Below are 23,664 nucleotides of genomic sequence, written 5' to 3'. Positions count from 1 at the left end.
ACACACACACACACACACACACACACACACACACACACACACACACAGATACAAATGTCTATGTGATAGTTAATGCACAAGGCATTAGTTCTGCCTGGAATCTCCCTTTTGTCTTGGAAGGGTTTTTTCCTGCTCTGATGCACCTTCAAGTGTCCTATAGCCAAGAGAAAAGGAGGGAGAATTAAGTTAGAGGAAGAAAAATCTGAATATCCTTTAATGGTTTCAGTACCACTCCTATATGCATGTCTCTCTCTCTCTCTCTCTCTCTCTCTCACTCTCTCCCTCAGAACCCCCCCTCACTCTTAGTACTTCAAACACAAGGTTATCTGTCCTGCTTTAGACACATTGATTTCTGCCGGAGCAGAGGGAGGGGAATGTAGAAGAAAGATGGGAATGTAATATTTGCCGAGTGAAGGAATGAGATCCCTGTAGAATCCTGATTAGAGGAGAGGATCCAGGGAATACATTTAAACTAGCACCGACGGACGGACACGGGGAGAGGAGTGGGAGGCAGAGGGGTTAACCAGATTAAGAGCACAGGAATAGAGTAAAGAAAGACTGTTTAATAAATGTATAGGTTCTGACTTGTGTTAACACTCCTGTTGTGTTAGATGAACAGCACATACTGCAGGTAGGACTAAGAGGTAAACTTCATTGCAAATGTATTTTTCCGACAGATGAGGTTTACTGAAATGCTCAAGAGGGCTTGTAAGGGCGCACTCACACTAGGCCAACTGTAAGGTGCCTAGGTACGTTTGCCCCCTAAAGTCCATTTCCTTTTGGCCAGTGTGAGCGCTCCGTTCCATACTCAGGCATGGTACACTTCCTCCGAATCTTAAAACAGTGCTCATATATACACGTGGTGATGTATGGCAAGAAGCATTTGACCTGCTGGTACTACTAATCAGTCATTCATAATTTTTTGAGTAAAGCACTCCACCAAGGGCAAATTTTCACTTGAAGTATCGACTTTTAAGAACGTTTTTAAATAATTCAAGTGGTAGTAATAATGTGTAATGTAACATAGTTTTCTACTGTAAGACAGTGGTAACACCCATCATGCTACATCAACCAAAAAGGTTCAGTCATTTCTAATACAAGTGGTAAAGACACAAACAAACAAGCCGGATGGTAAAATGTTCCTGTCCTTCGCAAACAACAAACATCCAGACGTTGTTTTTCATCAAGACTTTAAGATACTAAATCAACTCCTTAACCGAAGAGATGGTTGGAAAATCTATTTAAGGTGCATGATCTTATCAAACCAAATCATAATCGTGTTGGATTTTGACAGCTTCAAATTGTTTTTCAAGACTAATCCTGATCCTGACTCTCACCAAGTACCACAATAAATCCTCTAAAAACAACAGCAAGAGTGGATTACAAAATGTCCTGGGCTTTTTACTAAACCAACTTTCACAAGTGATGCTTCCTGAATGGAAATACCCCCATATTATGCAGGAGGTAATACTTTCTGATTTTAAATTGGCTAACCTATTCCGCATCTCATTATTTTAAGAGCTTGTGGAAGGACAGAGATGGTATAATGCTGCCCTCAAGTGCTACTCATAAGCTGCTGCTGCTGCTGCTGCTGCTTCCAAGGCTGGTGTAAAAAAAATAGCTTATGGTGCTTTGTATAGCTTTCTGTTTGGAATGATAAGAAAAGGTCTCTTTTAATGAAAGGAGCTTGTGGCTGTTGTTTTAATTTACAAGTCTACACAGGGGCAGTTTATGTTGGAAGGGGAAAACATTATACTAACAAAAATATTTTACCTTGAAGGCTATTTACTTTATAAAATAAAAGCATTAGGCTACCAAAAGCCACTTTTGCCATATATTGCCGGCACATATCTGCATACTAAAACCATTTAGTATATAGTGTTTTTTTTTTTCATTTTTGTTGGCATTTCATAGAGGACAGTATACAGACAGCATTGTGCTGCTGCATGTTGTTGTTTGCTGATCATTATCTTCTATCTTGATGACCTGTGGGCTCACAGATCGACCCAGACACAGAGAACTGCCGGTAAATAAAGTATCCAGTCCATCCCTGCTGATAAATGGCGCAGTTTCATGATCTAATTACAGTTTGAATGAGCTGAGCTGAACCATGTGTGCTATGATGCTTGTCCATGTGGTGTGGGTGAACACATGCAAATCTACAAGATACTGCGCTCTGATACATATTTGTTTTACTGTTAATTTTGCACTAAAACACCAAAGGTCAAAATAAATGTAGCATGAGAACACATACTGTAACGGCCGCTGTGGCTATTTTTTTTCTAAATGCTCTTGTGTATACCAGATAGTTTTTCTGATTCATTTCTAATGCATGAGGCTCCACCACCTCTGTGACCTTGCTGTTAGGGTGCATCTGATACGCCTGTGTGTGTGTGCGGGGGGGGGGGGGGGGGGGTCAAGGCAGTGTCCATGTCAAACCAAGCCCTTTTTTAGCTGTTGTGTTGGACATTTATAGATAAGAATATGACCTCTACATTCAGCGGGGATTAAAAAGACATGCAGTGTGTTTTGTTAAAGAACAAAATATAAAGAGAGGAGCCGTAAGGATTTAAGAACGTCATGCTGGATATGCACCTGTCCAGTACCTTTTAAGAGCAGGAGCCAAGCTGTTTTTAATGCATCAAATTGTGTTACTGGATATGCATTTATATAGGCTGTTTACTGGCAGTAAGATATCAAGTATATTGCTTATCTGTTCCCCCTCATTATACGCAGCCTGGTTCATTAAACGTATGTGACCTCGAGTACAATATAAAAGTCATTCAGGATTTCTGGAGTAATAAGTTTCTCTTATTTCTACAGTTCTATAAAACTTGACCAAGAAATTATAAATTGGTCCGTCTACAGTGCCCAGAAAGTGATAAATAATGCTGAGTCAGAACTTTAAACATACTTCCTCAAAGTTTTTTTGAATATGTTTTATTGGAAAAAGCTATGTTTGGCATCATTACACTTTGACATTCACAAGGTCTCATTATTGATGTAATCACACTGGGTACGATAATCATGTGACCTTTATTCTATTTAAACTCACAGGGTTGGACAGAAGTAGTCCGTCTTCATTACTGGCCGATGACGTGAAAGTTAAAGGTCACATCAATGGTTATTGGAGCATGGACAGTCTCCAATTGGCGGCATGTAGGCCTACTATACATAAGATGTCTTAGATTAAGGTGAAGGTTGAATAACTTGAATGGGTTCAATTGAGCAAAACCTAATGTTGTGTGATTGCAGAGTCGGTCGTGTGCTGTTTAAATATACTGTGCTTTGATAATATCGCACTTTATACACTAAATTTAGGGCTGATTATTGAATGACATTGATTATTGATAGGACTGACCTTAAATGACAGATGCCAGTTTATAAATTACATCGAGCTTTGGGGTTAATGCAGAAAAATCAAAGTTTCCTATCCTAATAATGAAGCTTACACTATTTACAAGTTGGAAACTGGTTATTATGGCGAAATTATGTTTTTAGGAACAATTTATATGGAACTATAACCAGGTAATTGCTGAAGTTTTAAGTATTGTGTCAGAGCAGACCAGGGGCATTTGTAATCAGAAATGATTCCTACTTTACCCTTCTGTTAAACTGTCAACACCAAAACAAATCTCTCAAAATCCAACCTCTCCTCCACCAGTGTGTGAGCACTTGTGTATTATACCAATCAATTAGAAGGAGGAGGGAATGGAGAAGAAGTAAATATTACAAATAGTATGCTGAAATAAAGTGAGAGAGAGGAGAGGAGAACAATGGTGCCAGACAGTGTTGTTGACAGTGTTTTCCTTTTGCTGCAGATCCACTACTGGGAGAGGGACAAACAGAACCAGACTGAGAAGGTCAAGGTGATTTTTGTCCCGGACACTCGGGTGCATCTCAGCAACCTGACCAGCTACACATCTTACCTGGCCACTCTGACTGCCTTCAACATGGCTGGAGACGGCCCACCCAGTGACCCCCGCGGGGCGCGCACCCTGCAGTCTGGTAAGGAGTGCTGACATTTCTGGTCCCTAAAACCAAACAGGGAAAAAATATCATATTTTAGCCTCTTTTGTTCATTCCTCTTACTTCATTGCCTGGTCCTCCCATGTGTCCTGTAGCTCCCAGCCAGCCGGGCTACCTGTCCTTCTCAGAGGTGACAGGAGGAAGTGTCAACGTGTCCTGGGGAGCGCCACTCACTCCTAACGGACAGCTGGACGGCTACAGGGTCAACTACCAGCCCACTGCTCCTATACAAGGTATGCACACACACACACATGCCTTATACACACATATACTGTACATGTTGAAGAGGACACTAACATTTGTCCTTCATTGTCCACGTGAGAGTAGGAGTGAGTAAAGTGGTGACGGTGGATGTGAGGGGCAGTTGGCAGCGCTGGCTGAAGGTTCGAGACCTGGTGAAAGGAGCGACGTACACCTTCAGCGTTCAGGCTCTAACCGTCAACTACGGACCGCCCATACAAGCAAACATCACTGCTCAGCCTGTGCAAGGTAGGCATGTGTGTGTGTGTGTGGGTGTGTGTGTGTGCGTGCGTGCGTGCGTGCGTGCGTGCGTGCGTGCGTGCGTGCGTGCGTGCGTGCTTGCGTGCGTGTGTGCGTGCAATCTTTCCTATACTGTGCCATTATAGGAAAGATTATTATTATTATAGATTAATTTGCAAGATGTCTTCTGTAAAAAACACATGTATTCTACAAATTAAATTACACAAACAAGAAAGTTTTACATTGTTACGTACTTGGAAATTATTAAAGATGACCGAGTTATTTGATCTATGTCCTGACGGACCGAAAAAGTTAATTTGTGTTGACACATTTATGTCAATGAACTAACAGATACATCCAATTATGGAAAAGGTTAGGACAGAAATGACTGTGCATCAACATATTGTCCTTCGAAGTGACAAAACCAAGTGTCTGTGTGTGTCCCTCTGTGACGCTGCAGGCTCCCCTGGTTCTCCTATGGAGATGTCCATCACCAAGACATCCTCTGCCCTCACCATCCACTGGTCAGAGGGAGACACCGGAGCTAGTCCTGTCACTGGATACGTTATCGAGGCTCGGCCCTCAGGTAAAGCTCAAACACACACACACGCCAAAGGCCAACACAACTACTCTCAGCGTTTCATCATCTACTCTAATTTATTTCATCGATCAAGAGGGAGGTTAAGTACTAGCTTTCGCTGAACCTCACCGAGTGCAAATTCCACCAGATTCATTAAAAACCTGCTGTGCAAATCGAGTCAGCGGCAATTTTCTAAGAAAGGTTCCCAGTGGTGTAAAAACAGAAAGAGGGAAAATATGTTTGAACACTCTGCGGGACATAACGTAGCCCTCTTGTGAGATCCTGCTACTTCTAATAATGGTTATACCCTTTTATTAATAATACCAGTAATTATTGTCCTCACCACATTATGATCAGCATTATCATCTTGAATGTCATTTTGACAATCTAGCATTTGAGAGGGAATAATTAAGGATTAAGCAGCTGCTTTCTTGTATTAATCTGCCCCTTAATCAAACTCTGATACACCCTCTCCCTCTCCCTCTCCCTCTCCCTCTTCCTCTCCCTCTCCCGCTGTCTCTGTCTCTGTGTGTGTAGATGAAGGAGTGTGGGATTCCTTCATCAGACTACTCCCCCCCAGCAGCAGGTCTGTGTCAGTGCCCCTGGAGCGCCTCAGGTCTGGGATCAGCTACGAGTTCAGAGTCATCGCTGTTAATCACTATGGTTATGGACAGCCCAGTACACCGTCGGCTTCTCTCGCTGGTAAACACACACACGCAGGCGTGCACACACACACTCGCACACACAAGCGCACGTACGCACACACACACACACACAGATGGAGTTCGGGCTAATGATCAAATCCAGTGGGGTGAGACAAATGATCTTTGTTTGACAGACCTTTCTAGTCAGTTTAAAAACACTTCAAAGAGTTACTGTGGTCGTTAATGTGCCTTGCGTCTTCTGCCATCTAGAGGCAGAGACACGCAACTGTACAAACAAAAGCCACGTCTCTATTTTTTTTCCCCATCCATGACACTACACCAAGTACAGACTGTTTTTGAAAAAATAATAATTAATGATGATGGTTTTCAATCATCTTAAGTGTTATTATCCAATAGTTTTATGTCACGGTCAATCCTCTGTGAGTATCATCTACTGACTTTCAAGGAAGTGCAAAATGTAAGTGTATGTGTTTCCCTGTGTGCAGCGCTGTCTGAGCGTCCCTTCTATGAGGAGTGGTGGTTCCTACTGGTCATGGCTCTGGTGGGCCTCATCCTCATTCTGGTGCTGGTCTTCACTCTGCTGCTGCACGGACACAGCACCAAGTACAAGGCCTGTGGCACAGGTTTGTGTTCCTCCATGTTAGTGCTCTAAGGTGATGCTTTATGGGCTGACCCGTTCACTTGTTCACTTGCCTGGAGAAAGCCATTCTGCAAAGATAATTCTATGTTGGCATGTGTTCCATTTTTGAAGATGTTTTTTTCGGCAAGGGGTGCATTTTTTATCTTCGGTCTCTCTTACTTTTTTTCCAGTTGTCGTAGACAGGCTCACACCGCCTGTACCCTCTACTGATTTATTACAATGTATTCCGCTTTCTCCTGATTCTGAAAAAGCTGAGCTATGCATCAGTTCACTTGTGCTGTTTGTAAAGCGAAATTGCCGCTAGCGGTCTTGTTCCTGGAGGTACTACCACCTGTGAGACCGTATGACTGAGGAAAACAAGGTCAGCCTTGTTCTTTCAAGGGAGGCGGCACCCGGAGTCATCTCAGGAAGAAATATATTCCTAAAGCCTCACTGTGAATCCTGTAGGTTTTAAAATGTAGCATTATATTATTTGGAAAAATAAGCTTTCAATTAACTTAAAATTACAATATGTTACATCTATAAATTTGAACTAGACTAGACTGGCCCATCCAAACTCAGATGCAATATAAGTGGAACTGTTCAGTGGCGGTAACATATTTCTAAAAACAGAGAGAGTTTGAAACCCATTGCATAAAACCAATATAATTTACTGTTAAAGTTTGAAGCCATCTCCTTTTGAAGTATTTAACTGAAGCCCTGTTGAGATCAGATTCACTCCTCCGTCGAGAGATCTCACAGGAAACAAAATGCCAACTCGCTTTACAGTTTCTCTACTCAAAACCGGGCTGCTCTATTTTATTTTAGCTCACAGCACCTCCACAAGGTCAGCCAGGACCCAGCCAGCACTCAGCAGCCTGGAGGAGTCAGTCTTACTCAAGGATGCTCACTAACATGGATTGAAGGACAAAAAGAAATGTTACTTTGCCTGACTGAGGAGGACACTGTGTGTGTGTGTGTGTGTGTGTGTGTGTGTGTGTGTGTGTGTGTGTGTGTGTGTGTGTGTGTGTGTGTGTGTGTGTGTGTGTGTGTGTGTGTGTGTGTGTGTGTGTGTGTGTGTGTGTGTGTGTGTGTGTGTCAACAACAGCATGTTATACAAAGTTAACCCTGACAACCGCAGGTTACATCGGGACGGCTGTTAATCTGAGTTGCCAAAGCAACCTTGGCACAACATCTGGGCAGTGGAGCGATCAAACAGAGGCGCTGCAGGAGGAGTGCCGGCTCGCACACATAAACAAGAGAGAAGAATGAACTGGAGTCACTGGGCAACAGCGAAATTATATGTTTGACATTGTTCCATTTGTCATGTTTACTGGTAGATAAAGGACCAAGGTATTCTGTGTGGTGTATTCTTTGTGGGATACCTAGCTTCCCATACAAGTCACTTAACTGCTTTGAATGTTTAATATTTATCTGAACACAATTCATCTGATCCTTTTATTTTCCTCCAGGGAAACACATGTCCACGGCGGAGGAGTCGGTAACGCTGGACAACGGAGGTTTCACTGCACTGGAGCTGAACAGCAGAACGCTCAACACCAAGAACTCTTTCCTGAAGAAGAACGGGACCAGGTGCGCACTCACTGAAACACACACACACACACACACACACACCATGGATCTGTTCAAATTATTTGATTTTTGTGTGTTGATGTGTATTGTGTCTGTGTGTCCAGGTCTCCTCCGCGGCCCAGTCCAGGGGTTCTTCATTACTCTGACGAGGACATCTGTAACAACTATAACGGCGCCGTGCTCACCGAGAGCACCACACTGACAGAGAAACCCACCGAGGTCTCTGAATCAGAGGTATTCGTCTGTCCCTCCATATCTCTGTCTGTCTGTCTGCTTTCAACAGGACACCCGCGGGCTCTTTAAAACCCTAAAAAAAGAATTTAATATTCTCAATGTAAGGCCTTTAAAAGTATTGACTATCTCCGACAAATTATTGAACTTGCTTTAGAAAGGTCTTACATTTTTTGATTGCCCTTTGGTAGTATAAAATAAATACTTGGAGAAGGGTCGTGATGTGACAAATAAGCACTGTTTGATTTTGTTATTAAGAGTATACACTTCAGTAGACAATTTACAAAAACTATTATACAGTAGGCCTATATCGATGTGAGTATATTAATGTGAGTTTTGTATTAAAAGTAGATTAAAATGCGCCAGAATTTCCATTATATTCTTGCTACTTTTGCCAGTATTACATTGACGTTGGCATTAAATTTAATTTAAAGTGGCATTAAAAAGGTTTTAAAAAGTCTTAGATTTGAGTTGGATATTCCTCCTTTCTCTCTCTCTCTCTCTCTCTCTCTCTCTCACTCTCTCTCTCTCTCTCATATAAACTGCTAACCCCTGCTGTGTTTCTGTGTCCGTGTCTAGCTCACAGACAGCGACTACGAGGACGAGCATCCGAAGCACTCCTTCGTCAACCACTACATGAGCGACCCCACCTACTACAACTCGTGGAAGCGTCAGCCCAAAGGCCTCAAAGCCATCGCCGCTCCCTTCGGATACGACGAGTGTGCCACCGCAGAGACAGAGCCGTACTACCAGACGGTGGTCACCCAGCACAGCACGGGCGGCGCCTACACACCCACAGGGCAGCCCGCGCAAACACACGTCAACCCCAACACCAACCCGCCAGGCTCACGCACACCAGTCACGGGTTTCTCCTCATTCGTTTGACTCTAGAGAGACAAAAAATCTTCTGCACAAAAAAGCTTCACAGACACGTACACAGAATGAAGGAGGGGGGGGCCAGTGTGTGTTTGGGACTCAAGGAAATAGAGAAGAAAAGGAGGGAGGACGAGATGAGGAGAGGTGGAGATGTGGGTTGGACTGGTGACCGAAACAGCCCTTCATGCCCCAAAGAAACTAAACCTAACACTTCTCACTCGCCCCTCTCCTCGTCCACAAAGATCCTCACTGTGTTTCGACGAGTGTGTTTGTCGCTCTCCTACTCTTTTGTGTCACTGTGCTTAGACACACAAATACTGTTCTTGTTTCCACACACACACACCGACACACACACACTGACACATGCCACCAGATATTCATGCCTATTTCAGAGACTCCCCAACGAGAGCTACGAGCGGAGACTGCATGAGTCAGTTTGTGTAAATGTCGAGGAGAGAATTCAACCTGGAACTGGTGGAACCTGGAATTTCTGCACAATGGTTCGTCTCTTTATTTCTCTGTCTTTTACACACAAGTGCACAAGTACATGAACATGCACTCGCTGATGCGCCATTTAACCATCTTGCACTCGGAGAGAGGAACTCCAAGGTTGAGGAGAATTCTGAAGAGAGGGCACAGAAGAGAGCAGCACTTGTTGACAGATTGGCTCATTTAAGCGAATACGGAGCTGTCAGCTTTAAAATACCACCACACAGAGGAAAATAAATCAATCAGATCACCGCTTTTGAACTTGATAAAGGACGGAGATTGGGTGGGTCATCTTCAGAACTAAATGCATTCTCAGTGAGAGTGTTGTTGAGAGCGGCCTGTGATGGTTGGGTTGGAATATATGAAAACCTTGTTTTTTACAGTCTTCTGCCTGTCAGCGCTCCGTATACCACAGCCTCCCAAGCCATAATGCTTGCACTGAGCCGGGCCCCACACATTTCATCTTTATTATGTTGAGATTTTATTTTTTACAAGTTTGAGTGCGTGTGTGTGTTAGTGTCACGTATGCGCACAAGCATGTGTGTGTAAATGGCTCTGCGCTCAGTGTAGAGGCCTGTTCATCCGTCTCTGTAGTTCACTGCTAAGCAAAGCGTGCCATTGTTTGGATGTATGTTTGTATTTTTAGGATGGATTTTGTACAGAGGAAAAACCTTTTTACTTGTGTGCTGTTGTATGTAGTTTGGCCATGTTCGCGAAACTCAAACAAATAGTGAAACGGCACTCGAGCAAGTTCTCCACTGCACTGACCGACGGGGCGGATGAAGAGGAGACAGAGCTCATTTAAAAATAATAATAAAAGCTGCAGTGAATGAGTGTGGGACAGGATCACAGGAACATTTTAGAGAATCGTTCTTGTTCAAGCCGAGCGTGATTGAACTTTGAATCACAGAGCCTCACTGTCTTGTCTCCAGCAGCCAGGCGGACACTTGTGTACTTTGTACTTCAAAACAAACAAAACAAAAAAATCTTCTGTAAGTTTTTGCTCATCTATAATTTAAAAAAATATCTCCTTCCTCCCAGCCAGCCAGGAGCCTCCCTCACTCTTTGTCACGCTTGTTTTTTTGAGTCCCATACAGTGTGTGAATAAATGGTCATTGTTTAACAGTGTGTCTTTGTGGTCTGTTTAGTGCTGGGACAGTGAGCACGTCTCTTTGCATCATCCACCCATCGTTACATTAAAGATTTGCCTTAACATTTTGTAACTGCCACAGTGACCCTGAACTGCCTCTGTGAACTCTCTAGACCTCTTGAACACATCCTGTGAGCTGCTGTCACAGTCTTTTATTGGAGCAGTAAAAGGAGGAAGGTACAAAGAGCTTTATCAGTTGTTTGTCCATAAATTACCTCCCCAGTGTTTCAGTGTGTCTGTGTTATCGCTTTACCCCGAATAAAGTTCATTGCATTCGAGGAAACTGACAGCAGCATGTAGTTGAACAATAAGCAATTATATAAGAGATAACTCAGCACAGGTGTACGTCTTGCAAACTGCCGTATGTTGTCAAATAAAGGGTTGGTTCAACTAAATAGGGAATAGTTTTGGTTTTATATTTGCCTCCGACATTTCTGCCTCCACTCCAAAACAATGGAGGCTAATGGAATATAGTTTGTGGTGCTCAAAGTATCCAAAAATGAGGGTTAAATAGGTTACTATATTTGTTTTTTGTATAGTATTCCCTTAAATTGTTTAAAAAACAAGCAGCATTTAGATTGAGCATTTAACAAAAGAGAAATTAGTAACTAATGTAATTAAATGCTTTTAATGCGGCTTGAGTCTAATAAATGACTCACCAGTCAGCCGAGCAATCATTGACACTACTGGAAGCAATTGGTGCAAAATCTAATTGTGTACGTTATAATAATCATATTTCATAATTTTTAGTCTACCTATTTAAACAATGTGAAGCCTCCAGGAGTCAACGGTAGCATCTCACTGAGACCACGACCGTCCTGAGACCTTGATGCTGGGATGTGAAATGTATTCGTGTGAGGAAGGTAATTACTCATATTTGTGTCAAAGTGTTTGTTGGTTAATGATTAGCCGATCCACACAAACAGATAATCAATTAGTAGGCTATTTTAAGGAGAGTAGACTAATATTTGCATGGTATAATAGTAAAATATATGTATTATTGTTAATAACTTAGCCTAGGCTACCAATATTTAGGCTAATAGTCTACATTAACTGAAGTAGGCCTATAGTAGAAACATTGCTGAGGTGAGGTGCTTGTTATTTAGGCCTACTTCGAGTATTTCAATTTAATGATAGCCTACTTATCTTCACCTCATTTATTTCACAGATGCAGTTAGGCATACTTGTTAACTTGTAGCCTAGATTAAGACTTATTCTTAGGCCTACATTAAAAATCAGCACCAACAACAATACAGCATTTAAGTGCATCTCACATGTTTATTGATCAGTAATGATAATACAATATTGTAATAGGCTAGTAAAACATTAACAGCCTACATGATGCAGTGGCAGACTTCTGTGAATAAAAGGGCACCAGAGCTCTGCATGAGACAGCAGTGGTTACGATTAAGATTGTTTTATATTTTGACTCAGATTTAAAGTACTGAAGCTTTTTCGTGTATCTTTTTCATGAATGCGGAATAGGCTATTCAAGCCATCGCCAAATGAGTCATTGCTTTTCAGCTCCACAACACTCAGTCCCGCTCCCAGTCGGCGGGTGGCGCTGTATCGGAGCCCGGGAAGCTGTTGTTGTGTCCGGAAGAAGGACGGTCAGCATGGCGGATTTTTTCTTCACTTGGTGCTTTGCTTTATTGTGTTTTTGTGTGTAATATCATGGTGTAATATAGTCACAGTGACATTTATAATCACTGATGTAAAGTGTAGCGCTGCAGCGGGCGGTTTTTTCACATACTAACGGCTGTTTTTCGCGCCGCACGGTCCCGGGAGACGTAGCAGCTTTTACACCGTCTCTGCAAACGTCGTGACTTGTGACCTAGTTTGGTTTGGTGAGTTTCTGTCTCCTCCTTGGTTATTGCTGGATACTCGCATCAATACTCCATATTTCTTTAGTGGCTCTGTGCTGTGTCGATAGGCGACTGCTGTCCGTATGACGTTGGTTGAATTAATATGGTGGAGCAAGGCCGTTAAAAACCGATGATACTGCCCGTAAAAGACAAGACCGTAAAAACCAGTCGACAAGTTAATGCAGAGGCTTATGCAGCTTGTTGCGGCGTGATATCTCTGTACTATGTGTGGCATTTGTCCTTTAGCTTTCATGGACGGGGCTCGAAAATACAGGGCCCAACCAACAACAGCCCAACCCCCGCTGTGAAACGATAAACAACTAATCCTTCCCAGGGCCCCCAGTCCTAAACGGTTATATCTCACAAAATATGCAGTAGAGCTTGAAAGTAGGCTACCTTGGATTATTTTTTCAAGTTACAGGCTTACTACAGATCATAAAAAAGTCTTAAAGGCATTGAAGAAGTTTATCTAAAAAAAATGCTGAAACCTCGAGATTGTATTCATTGTTTTGTTTCTGACATTTCAATTTAGTAGCCTATCTCAAAATAGGCTAATTGGTAGAATCTATCAAATTCAAATTCCAAACGCCCCAATATTAAAGTGACACAATATTATTATTATGTTAGCTTTGTAGTTGTACTCTGAATGACCTGAATTAAAAAAATGACATAGGGCCTATTAAAGTAAAAAAAAAATATTTTTCTCACGTTTCTCTGGACCCAAGTAGGCTAATCATGTTTAATCAAAATTGCCCTTAAAGGTGCAGTGTGTAATATGACATCATCAAGTAAGTTCTAGAAAGTTCTAGAATGCAACGCTCCCTGGGTAACCCCACCCCTTTCGAATAATAACAGAAGCTACAGTGGCCTTCAAGGACAAGAACAATTCTAAATTTTAAACAATGCACCTGATGACATTCCAACTATGACACTTCCAAAATGGCGGTGAGAAGGCCTTGGTCCAAAGTATGGAGAAATATGGACATATATGAGACCCTTTCTAAGGAAAAAAATAATAATTCTATAAAAAAAAAATCAGCTATTATGCACTCAATTAAACGTTCTTATTGATATTATAATTATTTTCTACAAAATCTGCTAGGAAATAAAACCCAAAATTCTACACACTGCAGGTTTAACTCAATTAATTGATTTCTCTGCAATTTTGGTTGTAGTAAAATTGTTCTTTTAGGCAGGGTTGTTGACTCAAATTGTTCTGGTTACTTTTAAAGCTGTTGTTTGTAGGTTATCCACTTATTTTACATGTTAGGGTCATTTACTAGTCATGACTATTCAGTCGGTGGAAATAGATGTCTTATAACCATTGTGGCTCTAAAGCAGTGGTTCTCAAAGTGCGGCCCGCGGGCCGCCAACATATCTGGCGGCCTGCATTGAATTATGAATTATTAAAAGAAGAGAAAAAAAATATATATATATATATTTTTTTTAATTGAAACAGACGGAGGGGATGCGTCCCCGTAACAGTAAAAACAGTACAGGGGTCGAAATACTTAAATATCCCTCCTAATTGTTTATATTCATTCCCCAATTATTAATAACACCCCTACAGTGGACCGTACCATCTTAAACTTGCGAAGTTCGGCTGGCCTCTGCCTCTAGTTGCAGACGGCTGGTCAGCCTCCCGCAGTGCAGCAGGCAGTGTACAGGGTTTTTCCTGCATAGAGAACATTTTGGCGCCCGCCAAAGCGGATTTATCCAGCGCCAAAGGAAAATCAGGAGCGCCAAAATGATTAAGATTGAGAATAAATATAGCTATTTAAAACCTCTCCAAATTCAGCCCAATTTAAGTCATCCTTCTTGAGTGGTTGGACAATAACTTGAATTTCATTTTCGATTACTATTACGGCTTCCCTCAATCATGAAAACAAAATCGTTATTAAACTATCATTGTTCCGCACGCCGGGGCATGCAGGCTGTTAAATGCAGCGAACCCTTTCAGCCGAGCGGTGCGCTCGCTCGGCCTCTCCCTCACCTGATAATTTAGCTATCGGCTGGTCCAGAGAGTAGGAGGGAAATGTTGCGCATTGCCGGGTGTTTTGAAAAACTTCTAGATGACGAGAATAAAGGTAAAACTAATTGTGTTGTCTGAAAACACTTCAGACTCACAACAAACTAAAATAATGTGCAAGATTTGTCACGCGCGGACACGCGAGTAACGTGACATACGCGACCGCGCGACAGAGAGAGAGAAAGAAAAGGTATACGACCTGATCTGCACCTCTAAACATCCCGACCAATTTGTTTATTCACTGTAAGTCGAATCATAGTGGTCTATGACCAAGCAATCACTGAATAAAAAACACAGGAGGTTTAAAGCTCCTTGACCCCTGCCACCACAACTCTCAACACTACAATGCAACTGCCTATCCACCCTGCTCCTTGACATAAATAAATCATGCCCTTACATTTAATGCTATCAAAAGACGTGCCCTATCAACACCATTTACAACTGGTTATTTTTATTTTGACATATTTTTTTTATTCAATTATTAAAAATATGTTTCACTTATTTAGCCTATTTCTCCCTGTTTTCAGTTCAATTAGGCCTTTGTTTAAAGTCCAAAGTCATGGTGTTATTAGAAAAAAAACCTTGTTAAAAGTAAAATAAATGCATAATGATTAACTGTCTTTAATAATCGTGATAACACAATGTGATTACTCAAAATAATCATGATTATGATTGTTTCTTTCTTCTTGCAATTGCCATGGTTTAGATCAATTAGAAACAATTAGGGCCAGTTTCACAGACATGGATTAAGCTTAGTCCTGGACTAAATGGAATTTTGAATGGAGATTGTCTATTGAATGTACAATTTAGTCCAGAACTACGCTTAATCCATGTCTGTGAAACCGGCCCATAAAGTATTAAATAGGTAGCAGGGTTCGACATAACGTATAGCCCGATGGCCCGGGGCCAGTAAAATCATATGCAGGGCAAGTTGATTGGCCAGTCACTGGCCCAGGCGGGCAGTTCAGTATCTTTTTGTAGACTATATCATGGTTCATTGAAATGCGCGTTGAGAGTCGGAATGAAAGCAGTGTTTATTTAAGACTCAATATAATAAACCTAATATAAATTATATTTTTTAACGAAAGGCCAGTGGACAAACGATGCGTGGGCGTTTTGACAGGCGGAGCAACAAGCGGGTGCACTCTCGCTCCGTTGGCAGAGCTGCCTACCTTCCGTCTGCGAGTCGACAAATCAATCGACTTGCTTTGCCCCCTTTCTTTCTTCCCACAGCAGAGGTTGAGGTGCAGAAAATGATAACTGCGCTTTTCCTTTATCTGCCGCCGTAATGTTACAGTATTTGCATCCAAGCCCCAATGGTAATACAAATGAGAGGCTTTATTTAAACGCTGTGAATGCGTCTTCGGTGATTGTGTCGGTTGTAGACAGAAACGAACGGAGGGACTCCGCTCACTGTACAGTTCCTATAGTCGCGCAGTTTGGCACTGTGTTTTCAGGCTCGAGACATTCAATCAGATCGCGGAAGTCTTTCCCATTGAAATCGCTAACGGGGAGAATATCCCCGGTTATTATTTTAGCCACAAACCACAGTTCATCTGCGCGACGGCTCACTAGCTGGCGAGATCACACGGTGAAACGCTGCTGTGATCGGACGAAGGCATTGTGTGTTTCTAAGGTGATTTAACGTCATAGTCTTAGACGAGCGTTTAACTTATGCTGCATATTTTGCACTGCATTGTTTTTTTATCAATTGTTTGAAAAAATGGTCCCACACCGGACTCTAATGTGAAGCTGACACTTCATGGAGAAGTGACACTCCTGCAGCGCGCTCACGACCAGACGTGAACTCCCATATACGGTGAAATCTCCCATTAAAAAAACGGCATAACCCACTGATTTTCGGATTTCTATTCTATTTTTAAAGTCAACTTGAGCGCAAGTGGAAAACCGGTCATTCGGTCGACACATTCACATCCCTAATGCGAAATGAGAAAGTAATAAAAACAGCCTACCACACCACAAAGAATGATCAGACCTTCATCTCTTATTTTTTTTTTAATGTTTGAACATGACTTCTGCAGGTGAACTATTCATTAAACTGCCCAAATTCAAGAATAAAAACAACCATCAAACTACTGGACTTTAAAATACTGGCCCACTCTTTCAACATACTTTCAGTTGTAGGCTTCAAATTCAATATGTTTGCCTGGTTTTATATTATGTGTATGAGCAATATCAACATTTCATATAATTAACTAAAATAAAAATAACCAAATCTAAAGGGAATATCTATACTGTTACAGTATAGATATTCCCTTTAGATCTGGTTATTTTTCTAATACAGGTATTATAATAATTGACACTAAATTATGAAGAAAAAAAAGTGTGTGCAGGGCCAGTGAAAATATACAAGGGGCCAGTAAAACTCGGATCCACTGGCCCGGCGGGCCAGTAGGAAAAAAAAGTTATGTTGTCCCCCAGACCCCAGCATTTAATGTGTCCCCCCCACTGTTGAAATGAAACCTAGCCCTTCATTTATTAATTAAAATGTGTTAATTACACATTATTGGATGCAGACCAATACATGTAAACTTTAAAAATGCAAAGACGCTGGCCATTCGGTGGCTCCCGGTCCAATGTTGGGTTCCTAAATTGGCACTCAGCTATCAAAAGTTTGAGAACCCCTGCTCTAAAGGAATACTTAAAGAAAATCCCTTGAGTAATCTGGGTTTGGATTAGAGACTACATATTTTAAAAGAAAGCTTGTGGGTATATGGAGCCTGAGGTTCTATCAAAAGATGCCGACTTGTGTTCTAGTAAACAAAAGGGCACACGTTTTTGAAGTCAGCCAGGATATCTCTGTGCCTGCTGGGTGACCTTTTAACCTTTCTCCTTTCAATCTGTAAGGTCTGTTTTTCAGACTTTACAGATTGCTTTAAAGCAGAAGTAAGGGATATTTATGTTAACACGTGTTAAATCGCTCTGTATTCATGCAGTGATCACTAGTGTGCACGCTTCATAATAACACAGGTCTCTCAGTCACTCCACTCTGCACATAATAGGCGAGAAACTATTCTGGTATCCCCACAACCGTATATCCAATCGGAAGAGAGAATGCTACAAACAGGCACGTCTCTCTGCCCGTGCATGCAAAGGGGTGAATGTTTATGCGCCTACAATGGTGGAGCAGGTAAAAGTCCTTCCCAATGTCTGGTTTTATGGGATTTACAGATCCGAGATTAGGCTAGATAACTAGCTGTTTGAAGACCGCTGTGCGTTAATGTGGTGATGTAGGGATGAGGGAGGGGACTGCTAACAACAGTGACTGACAGGAAGTTAGCTAAAAGAACCATTCCATTGCAAGGTGGGAAACGCTGGGCTTGGTGGTGTACTTGGAACTAGTGCAATTTTTTTTAAATATATTGCATAGCCTTAAACTGAGCCTTAAAACTAACTTGCTTTTGTTTTATTCACAGTTTTCCTAGGGACCTTAGTGGGATGAAACATCAGGAGCCTGTTCACGGACCAAAGAGGGTAGCATCTTAATAAGTTGTCTCACTTGACTCAAAGAAAAATTCAAATCAATCTCAGTTAAAAAAAGACACACCATAAACTAAGAATGGGTGAAGTGACTTCTGAAGTAGATGAGGAGATAACCAAACAGGATGCATGGATGGAGCCACTCCCAGAACCACTTCTTATAATCCTGTCCCCACCTCCACCCTTCTTGCCCCGCCCTGGAAAACCAACCATGGTTTGGCAAAAGTGGCTTAAAGCTTTTGAACATTACGTTGAAGCGCTTGGTGAAAACGAGCTCAGCGACTCCAGTAAGTGTGTTCTCATACAGAACTGCCTCGGCCCAGAGGGCCAGCACATCTATACAACCCTGTTCCAGAGTGAAACCACGTACACAGCAGCCATCTCAGGGCTGACTGTTTACTTCACCTCTGATCCCACCTCTCAGATGTACCGCCTTATATTTCATCACAGGGCTCAGATGCCCGCGGAGACTGTAGATCAGTTTGTGTTTGCTTTAACAGAACTGCTGAGGCCTTGCAACTATGGGGACGACTTAGAAGCTAAACTTATCCTGGATCAGCTGATTAAGAAAACAAACTGCCCACAACTAGGAGAGAGGCTGCTGTTGGAAAGGGAAACTATGACCTTGGACAAGGCAATGGTTATCAGTAAAGAGGTTGAATCTGCATTGAATGAATCTACAATGTTCGGTGTTCATGAAGTCAGTGTGGATATTGGAGACGATCTGGACCCGCCTGTCCCAATAAAGTACAAAAGAGGACGGCCACGACGTGGGGAGGAAAGGCCAAAAAAAACAATAACCGGTGTGAGTGTGGATACTGGTGACCATCTGGACCAGTCTCTTCCAATGAAGCGCAAGAGAGGGCGGCCACGACGTGGGGAGGAAAGGCCAAAAAAAACAATAACCGAAGAAGTGAGTGTGGATATTGGAGACGATCAGGACCCGCCTCTTCCAATAAAGCGCAAAAGAGGGCGGCCTCGGCTTGGGGAGGAAAGGCCGAAAAAAACATTAACCAAAACAAAGCCATGCTTGATAACCCCGACAAGATCATCAAAGCCATGCTTGAAGAAAACCAGAGGAAGACCATCTCGATACCGAGATAATGACTGTAACAACAGTGATAACCTATGCTTTAGTGAAAATTATGGAGACAAGCCTAAAACTGTTAATGAGACTAATCCAGCCTGTGATACTGCCAACGATAAAGCAGCAGCAGATGATGATGATGTTGTTGATAAAGATGATGATGATTACAGGCCCTTCTCCACATCAGAGCCGATTGAAGAGGATTACCAGGACCAAGGTAGTGATGCTGAAGACTATAAGACTACTTCTGGGACTCGGACTAAACTAAAAGGCCCCTACTGTCCCATCTGTATCGACAGGCGCTTCAAAAGCGCTCACAAGCTGGCCAGACACATGAGGATGCACACAAAGGAGAAGCCGTTCTGCTGCCCACACTGTCCCGTCACCTTCAGCCAGTCCTATCACATGACCCGACACCTGAGGAACCAGCACGGTGCGGGCCAACACGTCTGCTCCACGTGTGGCGAAAACCAAGGGAGCCTGGAAGAGCTGAAAATTCACAAGAGGACACACGTACCGAAAGCTCTGTCATGTCCCGTCTGTGACCAAATATTCACCAGCAACGCTGCCTTTATGGCTCACACCGTATCACACTGCATTCAGACATTGGGACATAGTTCCCAGCAAAGTGATGAATTGGAAAACCGAGAAACAATCGCATCTTGTGATGAGGGGAACGGTGAGAATGATGACTCCGATGAAGATGGCCCTGAGAATGATGCAGACTCAGATTTTACTGTCCCGATTGTAAAGAAATCTCAAGAGAAGAGTCGCAAAGGAAAAGCCGCCTCTAAGGTTGGAACAGAAGGCCATTTCTGTCCCCACTGTCCTGAAAGACGCTTTAAAGGGTCAAACAAGCTAGCCAGACACATGAGGACGCACACAAAGGAGAAACCCTTCAGCTGCCCGGAATGCTCTCTGTCCTTCAGCCAGTCGTACCACATGACCCGACACCTGAGGAAGCAGCACGGCTCGGGCAAGTACATCTGCACCAAGTGTGGCAAAAGTTTAAATAGCTGGCTGGAGCTGAAGACACACAGGAAAACCCATGCTGTCGAAGGCCTGACCTGTCTCGCATGTGATAAACAGTTCAAGGAGAAAGCTGAACTTGTGAAGCATCTTAAAATGCACAAGAAGGTCCAGGCCAGCCCTCGAAGCCTGATCTGTGGCGATTGCGGCAAAGTGTTTGGTAGAATGTATCATCTGAAAAGGCACATAGTGACTCATCGTAAAGCAACAAACGGCGAGTGTTACACATGCCCCAATTGTCAGAAGACTTTTGCCTTCCCAGAAGATCTCAACAAGCACTTAGAGATTCATGTGATGGAGAACAGCGGGACTTGTCCGAAATGTAACGAAAACTTTGGTAGTCCAGAAGAACTGGAGGCGCACATGGGTGTTCATGAAAAATCTTACGCCTGCAGTATCTGTGGAAAGAAGTTTAAGGTTGAGTATGCGCTGAAAAAGCACGAGCAAGGTCACCAAAACGAACAGTATTACTGTGAATTGTGCTGCAAACGCTTCGTCAAACTGTCCCACTACAGGAGGCACATCATGGTCCATAACAGAAGGGAAACCAGATGTCCACACTGTGACAGCGTTTTCCTAAAGGTAAACGCTTTAAAGTATCACCTGCGGACCCATACGGAGGAAAGACCTTACCAGTGCACCGGTTGTATTGAGACCTTCGTAGAGGCGGAAGATTTAGAGCAACACCGCCTCAAACACAGGAAATTCAAGAAGGAGAGGCCATACTCGTGCACTCGGTGTGATTGCGCTTACTCTACGCTTATCGAGCTGACAGAACACATGAGCCAACACGAAGGAGAGCAGCCGCAGAACTGCCCCGTCTGCGGCAAGAGCTTCCTGAACAAGAACAAGCTGGAGAAGCACCTGAGCATCCACACAGGAGAGAGGCCTCACCTCTGCTCCATCTGCGGCAACGGCTTCCCCTCGGCCGCCAGTCTCAAGCTACACGCCTACATCCACACGGGAGAGAAACCCTTCCAGTGCTCGCAGTGCAGCAAGACTTTCAGTTCTTCCAGCGGGCTGCGGCTGCACGGCAGACAGCACATGGAGGTGCGTCCCACCTTCATCTGCCCCGAGTGCGGCCGGACGTACGGTCGCATGACGGAGCTGAAGATGCACCAGCGCTACCACACTGGGGACAAGCCGTACGCATGCACCTGCTGCAACAAGCGCTTTATTAGCAAAGACAAACTGAACGTTCACATGAGGATCCACACAGGGGAGAGGCCATACTCCTGCCCACACTGCGGACAGACATTTACGCAGACCGGGGACAGAAACAGACACATCAGTAAATTCCACGATGGTCTGGCTACAGAACTTTTCTGAAGCTTTGAGGGATCATAGTGGAATTTCCCCTTGGGAACAATTAAGTCAAGTACCAGTGGTTTTTTTAGCCAAAAAGTTAAGAACTGTTCCAGATAGTAATTTTTCTTAAATAGCATGAGAAATATGCTTCTACACTACCAGATAATTGTTATGGTTAAATCTAGATAACGGACCATGTTTTTTAAGTCCACACACTTAGCTGTCAAAGAGAAACCCTCTTGAGTGCTGGAAGATACCAAATTAGCATTAGGATTCGAATGCCTGCTGGGTTCTATTTTATATTAGTCGTATCTATAGATCATGAATGCCGGGTTGTTTTTTGTTGTTTCTTTGCAAACTTTCCATTAAGTGATTGTGGGCAAAAACATGCAAAACCACTAGTTTCTCTGTGCAGATGAAGCATTTACTGTTTCCATCCAAATAGTTTGACTAGTCTGCTATGCTGTTTTCCACAAGCTTCATACCTGGACTCTCTTCTATGTCACTACAATACAAAAGCTCTGCATGAGGATTTAGTCCTTGTAGGTCACCCCCTCTCATCCCCAAACCCAATCGCCCTCCTCACAACCCTACTGTCCAATAAAAGAAAACCCTGTCTCACCAACAGACTCTCACAGTAGTGACTGGCATGCGAATTGATCTTTTGCATCCAGAGATTTTATGTTCCAAACGTTGCCTTGTAGATAGGTCATGGACACACACCTGTGGCTATTATCATGGTCGAAGAAATAACACTAAAATATTTCAAATAAGTGCGGTTTCTGTCCTACCTACCACCATATATGTTGTCATGTGATGCTTGTGGCGGATTACCTTTGGACATTTTTTATGTTTCTGCTTCTCTGTAATCAAGCATTTTGTAACTGTGTTTAGAGAAGTGTCGTGAAATAAAACTATTATTCACTCTGCTGCAAGTGCAAAGAGGTTTACTAATGACGTTTGTAAAAGGTCAACATTTACACTTCATCATTTTATTCTCATTCAGTCAAGCAAGACTCAATCAGGTGTAAATTGAATTAATCAATATGTCTCATTAAAAACCCATAATCAATCTTAGTCCATGGCTGATTTGAGACTGTTGTTTCACAGAGGGCTGTTTCATAGTGGAGCAGGATTAATGTAAAAACATTGTACACTCATTGAAGAATTTGTGGGCATATAATCTCAAATAACGAAAAAATTATTCAAATTGGTGATCTAAAAAAAGAAATATTTAGATATACTAAAAACTACATTGAGAAAAAAGATTATTATTAATATGATAATGAATTGAAAAAGGAGCAAGAGCACAGGCAGTCCACATGGGGGTGCTGTGGACATAATACTTCTAAGAAATCTAAAGAAATGTAGTCTTTGTTAATGAAAAAAATTGAATGACGTCCTTTATGTGTATGTATTTACACAAAATAGATACTTTTTTTTCGGCACCTATAATTACTTTGCAGATAAAGACTTTAAAAATATGGTGATCATGTGAAATGTGATGAATAGTATATAATAAATGTGTATACAAAATTATGAAAAGGGGTATACATAGCCTATAGGTAAATTTGCATATCGTCACCCTGTTAAAATAATGGCCTAAGTCACTTTTTGGCCAAAATGATTTTTTTGCTTAAATGGCCTAATTCCTCAGTTGAACAGATCATGTGATTTTACTTGACATAGGCCATTATACCATATTACCAGAATGTCAAGAGTGTGGTTTAGGCCATTTTATTTTATCTAAGTCAAAATTTACTGTTAATTTTTTTTTTCAAGGACATTTCACAAGTGTGTAAAATGGCTTAAGTCACAAGTTAAACATTATTATAAAGGGTTTATTCCTAATATCTTACATAATTGACAGAAATTGTTATTACAATGTCAAGAGTCATCTTTTGACATAACCTGTTTGAGTGAAATTATTAATGAATATCATATATTCAATCTTTGGTTTCAAGTTTTTTGTGTTTCCTGAAAACACTGAAAAAATGACTTAGGCCATTATTTTAAGAGGGTGACGTGATGATGTAAACATAATAAAAGTGTATTGCAGTTGTGGCCTATGGGAGAAATACGTTTGAGTTTATAAGTATACAGCAGCATAAATGTAAATTCTCAATTGAAATA

The 23,664-nt window shown here is 42.2% G+C and overlaps 2 protein-coding genes across 2 annotated transcripts in view; both read left to right on the top strand.

Moving 5' to 3' along the window:
- LOC307252277 (protein sidekick-1-like) overlaps positions 1-10,670 on the top strand; it is a gene marked incomplete at its 5' end in the record, with an annotated part of 221,470 nt that extends 210,800 nt beyond the window's left edge. The window contains 9 exons of the mRNA XM_080029914.1: positions 3,822-4,008; positions 4,125-4,262; positions 4,357-4,518; positions 4,970-5,095; positions 5,627-5,791; positions 6,240-6,377; positions 7,846-7,966; positions 8,071-8,200; positions 8,777-10,670. Coding sequence (XP_079886040.1) covers positions 3,822-4,008; positions 4,125-4,262; positions 4,357-4,518; positions 4,970-5,095; positions 5,627-5,791; positions 6,240-6,377; positions 7,846-7,966; positions 8,071-8,200; positions 8,777-9,082 — 1,473 coding nt within the window. The 3' untranslated portion in view covers positions 9,083-10,670. The remainder of the gene's footprint in view (positions 1-3,821; positions 4,009-4,124; positions 4,263-4,356; positions 4,519-4,969; positions 5,096-5,626; positions 5,792-6,239; positions 6,378-7,845; positions 7,967-8,070; positions 8,201-8,776) is intronic.
- A 1,653-nt stretch (positions 10,671-12,323) lies between these two features.
- On the top strand, positions 12,324-22,458 carry LOC307252558 (uncharacterized protein). The gene is made up of 2 exons (XM_080030258.1): positions 12,324-12,559; positions 18,044-22,458. Exon 2 carries the CDS (start codon positions 18,187-18,189, stop codon positions 21,550-21,552), a length of 3,366 nt encoding a protein of 1,121 aa, XP_079886384.1. The 5' UTR covers positions 12,324-12,559; positions 18,044-18,186; the 3' UTR covers positions 21,553-22,458.
- Positions 22,459-23,664: the final 1,206 nt, after the last annotated feature.

This window comes from Ammodytes marinus (assembly GCF_949987685.1).
Source record: "Ammodytes marinus genome assembly, chromosome: 6".
Taxonomy (NCBI): Eukaryota; Metazoa; Chordata; class Actinopteri; order Uranoscopiformes; family Ammodytidae; genus Ammodytes; species Ammodytes marinus.
The sequence above is the reverse complement of the archived record's forward strand: the minus strand, read 5'-3'. Positions and strand labels throughout refer to the sequence as shown.